Below are 14,847 nucleotides of genomic sequence, written 5' to 3' on the forward strand. Positions count from 1 at the left end.
GTCAGTCTCACTTCGTTACCGGGTAAGTTGGTGGAAACTATTATTAAGGAAAGAATTAATAGGCACATAGATGAACAAAAACTACTGAGGAAGACTCAGCATGGGTTCTGTAAGGGAAGATCTTGTCTCACTAACCTGTTAGTGTTCTTTGAGAAAGTAAACAAACATGTGGACAAGGGAGACCCAATAGATGTTGTTTACCTAGACTTACAGAAAGCTTTTGATAAAGTTCCTTATCAAAGGCTCCTGAGTAAGCTCAATAATCACGGGATAAAAGGACAAGTCCTTTTGTGGATCAAAAACTGGCTGATTAATAGGAAACAGAGAGTGAGTATAAATGGGCAGTTCTCTCAGTGGAGGGTGGTAAGCAGTGGGGTACCGCAGGGATCAGTCCTCGGTCCGATGCTTTTTAACTTGTTTATTAATGATTTGGAGTTGGGAGTAAGCAGTGAAGTGGCTAAATTTGCAGATGACACGAAGTTGTTCAGGGTGGTGACAACCAGGGAGGATTGTGAGGCACTCCAAAGGGATCTGTCGAGGATGGGCGAGTGGGCGTCAACGTGGCAAATGGGGTTCAATGTGGCCAAGTGCAAGGTGATGCACACTGGAGCAAAAAATCCTAACTATAAATACACGTTGATGGGATCTGAACTGGCAGAGACGACCAAGAGAGAGATCTTGGAGTCGTAGTAGATAACTCAATGAAAATGTCAAGACAGTGTGTGACTGCAATAAAAAAGGCCAACGCTATGCTGAGGATTATTAGGAAGTGAATTGAAAACATCAGCCAGTATCATAATGCCCCTGTATAAATCGATGGTACGTCCTCATTTGGAGTACTGTGTACAGTTCTGGTCACCACACCTCAAAAAGGATATTATAGCATTGGAAAAAGTGCAGAAAAGGGCAACTAGAATGATAAAAGGGTTGGAATACTTTACCTATGAGGAAAGGTTAAAGCGCTTGGGGCTCTTTAGCTCGGAGAAACGACGGCTGAGGGGTGACATGATTGAGGTTTATAAGATTATGCATGGGATAGAGCAGGTCAAGAAAGAAGTACTTTTCTCCCTTTCTCACAATACAAGAACTCGTGGGCACTCCATGAAATTGCTGAGCGATCGGGTTAGAACAGATAAAAGGAAGTACTTCTTCACCCAAAGAGTGATTAACATGTGGAATTCACTGCCACAGGAGGTGATGGCGGCTACAAGCATGGACAGCTTCAAGAGGGAACTGGATAAACTTATGGAGCAGAGGTCCATCTAGTGTCCTGGCCCCACTGGTGGACCTCCTGATGGCACCTGGTATTTTTGGCCACTGTGTGACAGAGTGTTGGAATAGATGGGCCATTGGCCTGATCCAACATTGGCTTCTCTTATGTTCTTATGTTCTCCTTGAACAGGTTGACAGGGTATCAAAACAACATGACCTGGTAGTTATGGGTAACTTTAACTTCCCTGATGTGTGCTGGGAGACAAACTCTGCAAAGTTTCCACAGTTACGCAACTTTCTGACCTGTCTGGACGACAACTTCTTTCATCAAATGGTGGAGGAAGTTAAGAGGGGCTCACCCATACTTGAGTTAAAATTGACCAACAGGCAAGAGATGGTAGATGGGGTGAAGGTGGTGGGGACCTTAGGGGGAAATGACCATGTCCTACTAAAATTCCTTTTGCTGCGGGTGACCAAGGAAGTTCATAACCACATGTGTGAGTTAGATTTCAGTAAGGCAGACTTTAATAAACTCAGAGGTATGATGAGAATCATTCCATGGGCAAAACTGCTGGAAGGGAAAGGAGCAAGTGAAGGGTGGGCTCTCCTAAAACAAGAGCTCTTACAAGCTCAAGCCCTTGCTATTCCAGTAAGAAGGAAACATGTCAGGGATCCAAGAAGCTAATGCGGATGAACAGAGAACTGTGTGATATGCTAAGGGAGAAAAAGGAAATGTTCAAGAAATGGAGGCAAGGACATACCTCTAAAGGAGAGTTTCTGTGGGTTGCTAGGCACTGTAGGTCAGCCATCAGAGAGGCCAAAGTTCACAGTGAGTTAAAGTTGGCCAGGGAGGCTTGCTACAACAAGAAACTTTTCTTCAGATATGTGAGGCACAAACACAAAAAAAAAGAGGTGATAGGCCCACTGTTGGGTGAAAATGGAGCAACTCTGTCAGAACACAGAGAGAAAGCAGATAGGCTCAATGCCTATTTTGCCTCAGTTTTTCCCCTGAAGAAGAGAACAGGCTCATCCAGAGATGGTAGGAGGCAAGTCACAGCATCTGGGCTGCTGGTTGACACAGACAGCAAAGTAGTTGAGAAACACCTGGTTGCACTGAATGAGTACAAATCCCCTGGGCCAGATGGTATGCACCCAAGAGTGTTCAAAGAATTTTCTACAGAGCTTGCAGAGCCTTTGTCCATCATCTTCTAGACCTCTTGGAGGACAGGAGACATGCCACAAGACTGGAGGAGGGCAGATGTTATTCCAATTTTCAAAAAAGGGAGCTTTTGACAGGATTCCCCATGATGTTCTGATGGGTAAATTAAAGGATTGTGGACTGGACTGTAGGATTGTTAGGTGGATAGGGAACTGGTTGGAGAACTGCACACAGAGAGTAGTTGTCAACAACATTTCATCTGAATGGAGGGAAGTGTCCAACGGGGTGCCACAGGGCTTGGTTTCGAGCCCAATACTTTTCAATATTTTTATAAATGATCTGGATGAGGGTGTGGAGGGGCTACTCATTAAATTTACAGATGACACCAATTTGGGAGGCGTAGCAAACACACCAGAAGTCAGAGACAGAATTCAACAAGATTTGAACACACTGGAAAAGTGGGAGGATGTAAACAAGATGCAATTTAACAAAATAAGTGCCGAGTTCTACATCTGGATAACAAAAATGAGGAACACGCATACTGGATGGGGGATACACTTTTGAGTAGCAGTGTGTGTGAACAAGACCAAAAGTTAAATATGAGCAGTCAGTATGATGCGATAACAAAAAAGGCTAATGCAATCTTGGGGTTTATCATCAGAGGTATAACATCCAAATCACAAGATGTCATAGTCCCGCTGTACACTGCATTGGTCAGGCCGCACCTGGAGAATTATGCGCCGTTCTGGAGGCCTTACTTCAAAAAGAATGTGGAGAGAATGAAGTGTGTGCAGAGACGAGTGACGAGCATGACAGGGGCCTGGAGACCAAGCCCTATGAGGAAAGGCTGAGAGACTTGGGAATGTTTAGTCTGGAGGAGAGGAGGTGGAGGGGGGACATGATTGCTCTAAGTATTTGAAGGGCTGTCACTTAGAGGAGGGCACGGAGCTGTTCCTGTTGGCAGCAGAGAATACGGCTTGCAAAAATGAGTTTCAATTAAGGGTGGAAAGGTACCGGCTGGATATTAGGAAAAACTTTCTTACAGTAAGAGTTGTGCAACAGTGGAATCAGCTGCCTAGGGAGGTGGCGAGCTCCCCCTCACTGGTAGTCTTTAAGCAGCATCTAAACAAACACTTGTCAGGGATGCTCTAGGCTGATTCTGCATTGAGCAGGAGGTTGGACTAGATGGCCTGTGTGGCCCCTTCCAACTCTGTGATTCTGTGATGTAGAGTCCAACTCGGAATAGTTGCAAAAAAATAATAATAATATTGACAAACTGCTAAGCAAAACAGTCACAGTGGGCCATTGAGCAGTCCACTTCCTCTTGCAAGCCAGATCCCAACAGCCCTCTGACTACCTGCAACAGCTCCACTGGCCTACACTGAGCAGACACAACGGTGGCAGAAAAGTGCTGTTTCTTTGCCGCCATCATTGTACAGAGTATGCTTTAAAAGAAGCATCTTATTGGATTCATCCTGAGTCTTCCTGTTACTCTAGTCTAGCCATCTCCTTTGTCTTTTCAGTGTCTGCAGCCCCTCAATAACCAAGGGCTACCTGTGCTCTAACATTTGCGAAAGGATGTCTGGGAATGATTGTGTCAAGCGCCTGGGACATTTTCCCATTCCTGAGGTTAAATTTACAAATATTTACTTCACTTCATCACTTCTACCACTTTTCATATATCACACCTCAGCTTCTTTGCATGAACAATGACAGCATTAGATTTCCTGTATTGTTTTTATTACATAGTAAATTCAACTACTTACTGTTCCTCCTCAGCTTTTATTTGGAAGGCATCTTCTAGCCAGTCTAACAATTTATGAGTGAATTCACTGACATCTTGCTGTTGAAAGAACAGTAGCAACAAAAGACACATTTAATTGCATATATCCGTTTGACTGGTCAAAATATTTGGTCAATGCCCTGACTTGGATATCCCAGGCAAGCCCGATCTCATCAGATCTCGGAAGCTAAGCAGGGCCGACTCTGGCAAGTACTTGGAAGGGAGACCTCCAAGGAATACCAGAGGAGGGACGCAGAGGCAGGCTCCTCAAGCCACCTCTCTGAAAAACATCCAAGCACCCTGTAGGGGTCGCCAGAAGTCAACCATGCCTTCCAGGCGAGCACACACACACAATATAGATTTGGTTAATGTCAGACATTGGTAAAGTATTTTTTAAAAAATTAATGTTAAAACAGAACATGTTAATCATCTACAGATATGACAGTAATTACAAAAACAAATTAATTGTTACAATATTCAAACATAAAAGTCAGTTTTTGAACACAGTTGTGCTAAGTAAGCAGTAAGGCAATTCTTCCTGCTTGGAGACACCTGCAGCTATAATAAGCTTTACTTGGCCTGCTACAAGGATAGAGAGCAAGCCATCCCATTAATGACCTTGCTAACAAGCAATACTATAATGGAATATCTGACAGTAATCAAATATTAGGCAGTACTGGGGATCAATCAAACAATCCTCCATCGAAATACATGACCTTTGAGAAGTCAGCGTCATTCCAGGATAAGAGAAGAAGTGATCTTATCCTGTCATCTCCTTTTTAAAAAAAATGTCCTTAGTTGTCATGGAAAACACAGACACCAGAGAATAAATATTTGAAGTACCACAGCGGCACATTTTTGCTCATGCAGCTTTTCTAACATGCCCTGATGTCCACCAAGAATGGATGCTTGTTCACCAGTTCTTTTTAAAGTATCTGTATGAACATTTTCTTAATAAGTTTTTAAACACCCACTGATATTCATGTGAATTATAAGATTCTATAACTTCTTCCCTCAGTTCTGCACAAATGGGCCTCAGTAGTTTAAATATTTAGATGGTTACTACATTACCTGCTGGGAGTCATTCGACTTGAATGCATCTTTAAGAATTTCAACAGCTCTTGATGGATCAACATATTTTCTTTTGGAGCCAAAAAGAAGTGCAAAGAGGTATCTTAATTCACGCATAAAAGGCAAATTTCTATGTTCCTGTATTCAAAATGAACGTAAATAGTGAAGTTATTTTCCCCCCTACTAAGCATTGTAGCTTTTGAAATAGTATTATACTCTAAAGCCTCCCAAAACATTGCATTGAATCCTGAAGGTTCGGAGTATGCATAAAGCTGTGCTTCTCTACGTTCTCCTTACCCAAGCTTCACTCTGTGCACTTCAAAAAGTCTCTATGTTTGGATGATTCCCCAGAACAAGATACCATGCAAAACAGGACGGAGACTGCAGCAGAATGGCAAAATCAGACACATGGAGGTGTGTATCCTGTATTTTCCTCTTGCATAAGCCAAGCAAGCCTCAAAACTGAACTTGTTCCCACTGGTAGATTTTGCTTGATTCCTGCCTTCTGACTTGAGTTTTCAAGGCCACAAGGCATGTTGTTTAGAGGGTATACCCAACTCTTGGCAGAGGTTTTTTGGACTGCACAGAGGGCTATCAGTGAATCCATTTATTTGTGTAGGTGCCCTGACACTTTCATAAGGGATAAACGGAGGTGGAAGTGTTTTAATAAAACTCATAGAAATTAGGATCTACTCCATTGTCCCAAAATACTATTCATGTTCCTTTCTCCATAAAGATTTTGAATCTATTTTCCAAATTAGGAACACAATGAATATATTAAAAATCAGACATATACAGCCCTGAGGCAATACCACATTTCTTCTATAGAAAGAGGATCACCGGGCTAAGCACATACAGCAAATTTAAAATCACATCCCAATACCTGAAAGCAAAGCCCCATTTTTAATTACTTAAGAATTACTATACCGAAAATAGTTATCAGCTAGTACTGTTTCATACAAAAGAACTTAAGTTCAACGCCTGCCATCACCAATTAAAAAGTTAGGTAGTAGAGGCTGGGAAAGACCACTCTGTCCAATACCTTTGAAAGATACTGCCAATCAAACTTGGCAATACTGAGAAGATGGACCAATGGACTGACTCAGTAAAATAATTTGCATATATTCATTCATTGGGGACAAACCAGGACCTAGAGGTAGAATATGTGTTTTGCATATGTTCGTACCACATACGCTTTGCATATTTCTATACCCTATGAGATTTATTGCGATTCCGCAGGGCCTGCAAAATGGAGCTATTCCACCAGGCCTTTGGTTGAGACGGCAGACATCAAATAACATTGGCCTCCCCTACTCAAGGAAACTTGGCGCTTCCTACATCTTTGGCACCTGGTGTGCCTGACCTGCTTAAGCAGAATGCACCCCACCCTCCATGGTATGAGCCTAACAGACATTGAAAGAAGAAGAAACTATCTGCCAAGCTGCCAGTAGATATTCAAATTAGTTGACTAAATTTTAAATGGTCTGAGTTAATATTTTAATGAACTGTCCTTTTTTTCATTAATGTTGTTGTTTTATTGTTGGATGATATGTTGTAAGCCACCCTGAGCCTACTCATGGGGTAAGGCAGGATAAAAGTTCACAAAATAAATAAAGTAGATCACAAATACTTCAAACAATATCATATAGAAATGACAATATGTAAAGCCTGATCCTACTACTTATTGTAGCTGTGACACGAAACGTTGTAGCACCTATCTTGTGAGTAGTGGCACACAGTTATTCCAGTGCCTTTTAATATCAGGTGAAATCCACTTCCTACTCCTCCAGAAAGTACAAACTTGCACTGTACTGACAACTTAGCAGCTGCTCCACATGCCTTTAGAATCCCCTACTACCTGAACTACAGCCTCTATGAATAGCACATGGATCTTATCGCTGTTCCATAATCTAATGACATCTATGTAAAACTTCACTTTCAACAACTCATCTGGAGTATTCCGAAACTGAAAGATAACAGAATGTGATACAAGACATAAAAGGAACATTGTCTTACTCCACGAGCAATATATATTTATACTTATACCTTTTGGTTCCGGGGCAGATCTTGAGCACTTGCAGGAGGACTATAATTCAAGACCAGTCTTCGGAATTCAAGCAAATGAAATAATGACTGGAGGAGGAAAGACAGTGAATTTTTTTACAACTTTTCAAATATTGAATTTTTTGGCAAAAAATTAGTGGGTTATTTACACATGAATACATGGGAAACAATTGAAGTACCTAATTGGTTTGGGGATGTATTCCATACAAAGTGCCTTTTATATTTATACTAGGAATAAGGCTCGTTGTGGAAATAAATACAATTAGCGCTAGAAAGAGGATCTGGGAGAGTCCCAAGGCCTTGGTCACTCAGCGTCAATGTGCTGTGGCGACCTCAGCAGAGTTTAATGACACAGAGTCCACCATTTTATATAGAGGAACTGATCTCTGCTACCTGAAGAGCAGTTGTAATTTTGAGTGTTCTCCAGCCCTCACCTGGAGATTGGCAACAATTGTTACCCAGGAGGGAATGGCTGGTTTGGAGAGTGGCGTCTATGACATTTTACCTGTCTGAGGCCCCACCCCTCCTCAAACCTCACCCTAACCAGGCTCCACCCCTCAAATATCCAGGAATTTTCCAACCTGGAGTTCGCAACCCTATATCCTTCTAAGCCAAGCATCAACCTGCCATTATCTGTCCCTCTGATGTCAGCTTTCCATCTCCTCCCACCTTTCCATACAGGTAAGCTGTATGGCATTCTATTCAGCTGAGGCCTCTCCCCTCCCCAAACCCTGGCTTCCATAGACTCTACCAGAAAATCTCCAAGAATCTCCCTACCTGGAGCTGGCAACCCTAGTCAGGACTGGTCCCAATGAGTTCTCACAAAGGCCTGTAAAGGGTTTCCTTCCTTTGTCTGAACCAAGCTTGGTTGCCTACCATGGCAAAATGGGCTACAGTTTACAACTCAGCTGTTTGCCTCCCACCCTCGTCCCATGGGCATATCTCACTCCTTAAGTTCGCTGCCACCACTCACAGAATCGTCACTGCCTTTTTAGAGGGACAGTGAGACCCCTCTGGCCGAATCTTCCTACTTGGAGATGGAATCCCAAGTTGGCAACCCAAGGGTTTGGCCTTTCCTTGCATCTCTGGGCAATCCCCTCCCTTTGGTATTGTGCAGAGCAGGGAAGACTATGTGGTCAGAGCACAACACAGATTATTAGCCCAAATTAAAGAATTTATTTAACTATTTACACAGTTATGGAGCACACACACACCGTAGAAGTAAGCACACACTATGAATCAACGGGGCATAAATCAACAGGGGTTAAACGCAATCCTCTTTCACTACACACAATACTCTCTACCTCTGGAGGTTGTGGACTCAGGATAGGATCATTCCTTGGACCGTCCTGTGGCTATACTTCAGCCTCTCTCTCTTGCCCAAGAGAGCAGGGAAACTTCCATTCATTCCCCAGTCCAGCCGACTGTGGAGTGGCTGAATTTCTGCTGCTCCCAGGGATGAAGACTGCCCTGGGACAGTCCCTGTTTTCCCACACTTTTTGGCCTTGGGGCAGCTGGGAACTGTAGGCCAGCAGATGAGGAAGCCCCATTCAACCCAGTGAGTGATACCCCTGCAGGCCCCTCTCTGGAACTATAGTTCAATTAAACCTTACAGGGGAACATTTTAAACAAAGAACCACAGCCATCTTACAAACACAGGTAACTGCCATTTCGTTATAACTACTAACAGCCACTGAGGGGAAAGTTAGTCCCACACAGGAAAAGCATCTTCGTCAAGAAAGAAAGCCGTTTGCCAGTAATTCTGACAGGGCACAGTGGCTGAAGGGGGAGTGGGCGGGTAAGAGGAGCAGACCTAGCACCCGGTCAATGGCATACGAGTACTCTTGAGTGCCGGCTGACGGGCCAATGGCTGAGGGAGAGATTGGAATCTTGCCACCCCAAAAAAGGATTATTATATAGGAGAGATTTTTAAGAACATAATTCTTATCTTAAGTCTGCAGCACAGAATGCACTAGTTGTATAAAAGTTATTAATCATACAATTATTCTCAATGGATATTAGGATAATTTGCCAAAGCAGTAAAACTAAAGACATTTCAATGTTTACTCTTGTTTAACATCTTTTAGATTAAGCAGGCAATAGGAAACCCAAGGGAGTTAATTTTAAAGTCTTAAAATTGAATAGTAAAATAAAAGGACCAAAACATGACCTTGAAATAGTTGGGCAACAGGATGAATGTTGAAAGTTGTCCCAGACAAACCTGCTTAATAAATTGACTCCAACATAAAGATGTGTCATTTTTCTTTATGAATTCTCCATGCACTTACTTGTACTTAATTCTGTGAAATTAAGTTAAATGCATTCAGACACAGTATATTTCTGATTACTAGATACTGTGGATGCATACATCTTTTATTCTGTCTCCTTCTCCTAACTCCCTAGTGGCAATGAACTGGCCTGAGAAATCCAAGGCTTGTTATGGACAGGTCATCTAGTTACTGCTGGTGAATAAAAATAGCCTCTTATCCATAGCTAATGTTAACCAGCACAATCCTTTGCAAAAATTCACTGGACATGTTAAGTTTGAAACAGTTATTAAATTAATACATTATTATTACTGCTTTATTTCACACAATTATCCTCTGTATTATTTAGCACAGGATCTCTGGAAATGGAACAGAACTTTACTACATGCATTCCTAGTACAGACCACTTGAACACCTCCTTTTTTGCCAGAAAGTCAGAGCTGATTTATGGCAACCCCATGGGGCTTTTCAAGGCAGGAGACATTCAGTGGTGGTTTGTCATTGCTTCCCTTGGTGTCATGACCTGGTATTCCTTGGTGGTCTCCCATCCAAATACTGACCAGGGGCAATCCTGCATAGCTCCTGAGATCTGACTAGATCAAGCTAGCCTAGGCTATCTGGGTCAGGGCAAACACCACATTAGTCCTGTAGTTTAAGGGCCCTCAGAAATTGCACTGGACACAATACGTGACATACCCTCTCCCCTTCTCCCGGCAGAAATACCTTTCTGCTAGTGAAAAGCAACTGCTGGAATCAGCCATAGCAAATAAGATAATTTTCAGTCAGTAGTAGGGGTGTGCATGTGGCATAAACAGGGATCGCAGTCCCTTTAAATGCCTTCCGGGTGAACTCACCACTTGGAGGTGTTTGAAGGGATTGTGGTCCCTTTAAACACCTTCAGAGTTCACTCATGGAGTCACAGCTTGGTGAACACATTCAAAGGCACTGCGATCCCTTTAAACATCTTCCCCCCCACTAGAAACAATGGAGGATGGGGGCACCTTCTTGGGGGCCCATAGAATAGTACCCCGGTCTAATCTTTTTGAAACTGGAGGAGAGGCTGAGGAGAGGCACCAGCAGCTATGCTGCAAATTTGGTGCCTCTACCTCAAAAAACAGCCCCCCAGAGCCCCAGATACTCCCCAGACTGATTCTCCACTATACCCTATGGGGACCATTGGCCCCATAGGGTATAACGGAGCCTAAAAAATTCAGGTTTCCCAGATATTTACCAAATCTGAACCCTAAAAATACCAGGGATTTTTTTGCTCACCCCCGTCAGTAGTTTACCTCTGAAAGAAGCTGTTCTTTCAGTACATTTTACTTGCCCAAGGAAGAGCCACAAAACAAAGTAGGAAGTGAACCCTTATGAGCTTTTTGTATTTGCAGCAGAAATTGGCACCTTAAGGAGAAAATGGCCTTAACTGGAAACTACTTATTAATGCAGTTTAGCTTGAGACTGTGCAAGACTGATTATGGGTAGAGATGAGTAAAAAGGCATTTTACTAATACCCAGAGACTATTACTTCAGATTCTTGTGCTAAAGCCTACGATCAAAACAAGATTGGATTTCAATTGTACCAAGTTTAAGGGCATATGTAAAGAGAGCAAAGAAGCAATGAATAGATTACAGATATTGACTTGTAAAATACTGGATTTGGGTCTTTTTGTAGCAGAAACTCCATTGTAGTTTTAAATTTGCATATATAGCCAAATGCAGGCTATTACATTTATCTGCTTTTTGGCCAGTTATCTGTCAGTTTATTTGCAAGGCTGCCTTAGCCTATTCCAGCAAGAAAGTAATATGCTATTCAACTACACGCCAAAGGACTTCTAACAGCCACACTGGAATATAGTTGATTATGTATATGTAATACTTAATTGTCTTTTAAGAAGTATTTTCATGAGAGCCAGCAAGTTGGTTTAGGAGTCACTTAGGATGTAACTGTCTGCAGCTCCTTTTGAACTATTGGGAACACCTGCAATTTTGGTACGTTTAACTTAAATTAAATATGCAAATTGTACAACTATATATGTGTCAGCTAACGCTGCCATGGCTTGGAATGTGTAGGCAGATGGGTGTACTCACTCCCCACCCTTCCTCCCCTGTTATTGCGCTTATCTCACTAGGTGTCCTTGAAGCTCTGGGCGCTTCTTCCCTGCTCTTTCCACTGGGAATCTAATGGCTGGGCTTTAGCTCGCGCTTGGTAGTGCTTGCTTATTGGCTTTGTAGTATCAGGGGGGCTCCTTTGAAGGGGGTATATCCCAGGGGCCCCTCACTTCTCCCACCATTCCTGACACAAGAGTTCATGGAGTACTTTCTCTCTTGATAAACTGAATCTACTGAAGACCTGGTGTTGAGTGTGATTGATGGGAACCCTGACAAAGTGTCAGGAATCCAATATCGCCTCTACCCGTATCTCTCCATCTTGAGATGAGTGGAGATGAGAACCCCGAGCTAACGGTAACTACGGCAGAGGAGGTGCCAGTTACCACTGCTCAAGCCGGTGACCAACATACCGGTCACCACCCAACAAGTGTTGGTGCTGCTCATGAAGATTTCGGTGCTTGGAGCAGAAGGGGAACCATCCCCCAGTTCCCCAAAGAATCAGGCATGCAGTGCCACTGAGGTTTGTTCAAGGCCAATACCCGAGAGACATGGATGTTGACTCCAGCGTCCAGGAGTTCAAGACGGTATGACAGACCAAAGAAGTGACCACACCGTGGAAGTGGGGATGAGGAGGGCAGTTGGGAAGAATGACTGGCCCAACTCAAGGTGTCGCAGGTCCGGACTTCGCGCGCCTTAGAGGAGGCTCTAATGGACATACCCAGGCTGGTGGCCCACGTTGTCCAGGCAGAGCTGCGACTGCACCGGCCCCACCGGCTCAGCTGCCTCCCCCCTCCCCCTCCTCCCCCTGGGCCTCCGGGGGATCAGGCACCGCAAAAAAAAAACCCTGGACAGAGCTCCTGGACTCCTGGTTTGATGGCACCCCTGAGAAATTGGCGTTCTTCGTGGTGCAGGTGGACCCCGTTGACATAGATGGCTGACCAGTAATCGCCGTTGGGCTGTACTTCCCAGCGCAACAGTAACAGCCATGTGGCTGCTGGCAGCCGGAAGACTTCTTCTCCAGGCCTGGGCTGAAAAACGTGGCCCCCAGTAAGTTGGGTTCGGTGCTTTCTATTGTAGAAAAATGGTGCATAAGTGTGCTACATCCCTTTTTAAAAACCAAGACAGAAACTGAAGCTAAAGCTATTTGCTTTCAATGCCTGGTATAGAGGCAGATTATGTTTAGAGATACCCACAGTTTGGATATCACAGCAAATTCTGTTCTCTCATACTGTGGAAGGAAGAGCAAAGAAGTGCCCAAGTGCAAGAGGAAGAAAGGAAAATTAGAAGTGGAAGCGCACAAACTCATGAAGACTTTCTCACAGAACCATGATTTGGTGATCAACTCCATGATGCTGGAATGATTTAAATGCTAAAGCTGTTATAAAAATTAGAATTTTTACTGTAACTATGGCAACAATGAAGAGGAAAAGAACCACAATATGCAAAAAAGCAAGATGAAAGAGCACTGTGGGAATCTTCCCCTGTTCATAAGCAATGAAAGAGTTTGTATTAGCAAAATGGGATTCAAGCCAGGTTCTTTTTAACCTCACTGCTGAAGAAAGTTCGTGCTGCCAACACAAGATGAGTTACTGTTGTTGCACAACCAGAAAAAAAAAATCAAAACTAGATAGTAAAAGACAAAACAAATAGTGTGAGGTACTTTCATATCTCATAGAGGTTAATAAAACTTATGGAAAACAGGCATTTTGAGTCCTTGTTTTCAGCATTGTTTTTTATTTTACAGCACTGCTGAAATAAGTAAATGATTCTGTAATTACAAGTCCTGATCTCTGCTTAGCTGTGACACATGCACAGAAAAACATGGAACTGAGCATTCAGAAACGGCTCAGTATTTTTGTTACCACATGCTGAAAGCAGCTTCTCCTTTCTGGAAGATGACTAACCTCTGACAGAACAAATATAAAGAAATGCTGACTCAAGTTGGAAATGGTGACAAGCAAAGGAAACACTTGGAAAACAGAGAACACCCAGGAAACTCATTTCATGTCAGTACAGGTTTCCAAAAGGAAACTTGTAATAGTAGCAGAATAAGATTGTTTTCATTTTATTTTAACACTGTTCTACATAGCACAGCATCTTACTGAGTAGTGAAGCCAACATTATATATTTCTGATTTCTATAAAAATGTGTCAGGCTTCAAAAGACCTCTAGGAAAAGTATATTAATATGTTGTCAAAAGCTTTCACGGCCAGAGTCCATTAGTTGTTGTAGATTTACCGGGCTGTATGGCCGTAGTCTTGGTATTGTGGTACCTGATGTTTCGCCAGGAGCTGTGACTGGGCTCCTCAGAGATATAACACAGAAAGATGAAATACACATTGACACAGAGAGTACTCCTTCTTTCTGTGTTATACCTCTGAGGATGCCAGTCACAGCTGCTGGCGAAATGTCAGGTACCACAATACCAAGACCACAGCCATACGGTCCACAAAATCTACAAGAAATATGAATATTGTCACACAGTTGATGCAACCTAAGGAGCCTACAGGCCTGTGGTTAAATGAATACTGCAATAGGTAATATCCAAAATTATCCCACATGGAGTAAATGTGATGGCTATTTGAACACAACCTATTTTGGCTGTCAGACAAGCATATTAATTTTTAAAAAAATTTGGACACACAATTCTGTACACTAGACACAAAACTGTAATACTAAAAATGTTTAAATGCCTGGACTGGAGTCTGTTTTGAATTTATGATGTATTACACAGACAGTGGTTGTTACAAAATCTCAACAAACTTGTGTTATGTTCATAATTAATAGGAGATTACAAGGCTAATGCAGTTCCAAGGTTCAGTTCTAGGACATGTACTGGAAACTGGAATCTATGGAAAAAGTAGATTTTGGAAAAAAGTACTGATTCCGGATCTTCACTGGGTATGAGAGAAACCATTATAAGGCAATCATTACTAAACACAGATTTGAAGATTTGAAGGCCTATCAGCAGGAGGTATAAGATCATTTGAAGCCTAAGGAAATTAAGGGCTATATGTTAGAGCTACAGGTTAAGGTAGTCTCAATAAAGTACACAATTTTTTTATACATCTATTAATGAATATATGTGTTTATCCTTATGACAGCCACAGTATAAGATCTTTTATTGGTGTTATATAACACGAAAGCATTTGAATAAAATCTGTGACATTTATAGATGCTGG

General features: G+C 42.6%; 1 protein-coding gene across 3 annotated transcripts in view; it reads right to left on the minus strand.

The window, feature by feature from the left end:
• USP25 (ubiquitin specific peptidase 25) overlaps window positions 1–14,847 on the minus strand; it is a 113,371-nt gene that overhangs the window by 66,567 nt on the left and 31,957 nt on the right. For all 3 annotated transcript variants that reach the window (XM_015414283.1, XM_015414284.1, XM_015414282.1), the window contains exons 6-8: window positions 7,272–7,358; window positions 5,226–5,363; window positions 4,138–4,214 (exon numbers count right to left, since the gene is read on the minus strand). In XM_015414283.1, the coding sequence (XP_015269769.1) occupies window positions 4,138–4,214; window positions 5,226–5,363; window positions 7,272–7,358 (302 nt within the window). The remainder of the gene's footprint in view (window positions 1–4,137; window positions 4,215–5,225; window positions 5,364–7,271; window positions 7,359–14,847) is intronic.

Source organism: Gekko japonicus, unplaced genomic scaffold (assembly GCF_001447785.1).
Source record: "Gekko japonicus isolate JY-2015 unplaced genomic scaffold, Gekko_japonicus_V1.1 scaffold72, whole genome shotgun sequence".
In the NCBI taxonomy this organism is placed as follows: domain Eukaryota; kingdom Metazoa; phylum Chordata; class Lepidosauria; order Squamata; family Gekkonidae; genus Gekko; species Gekko japonicus.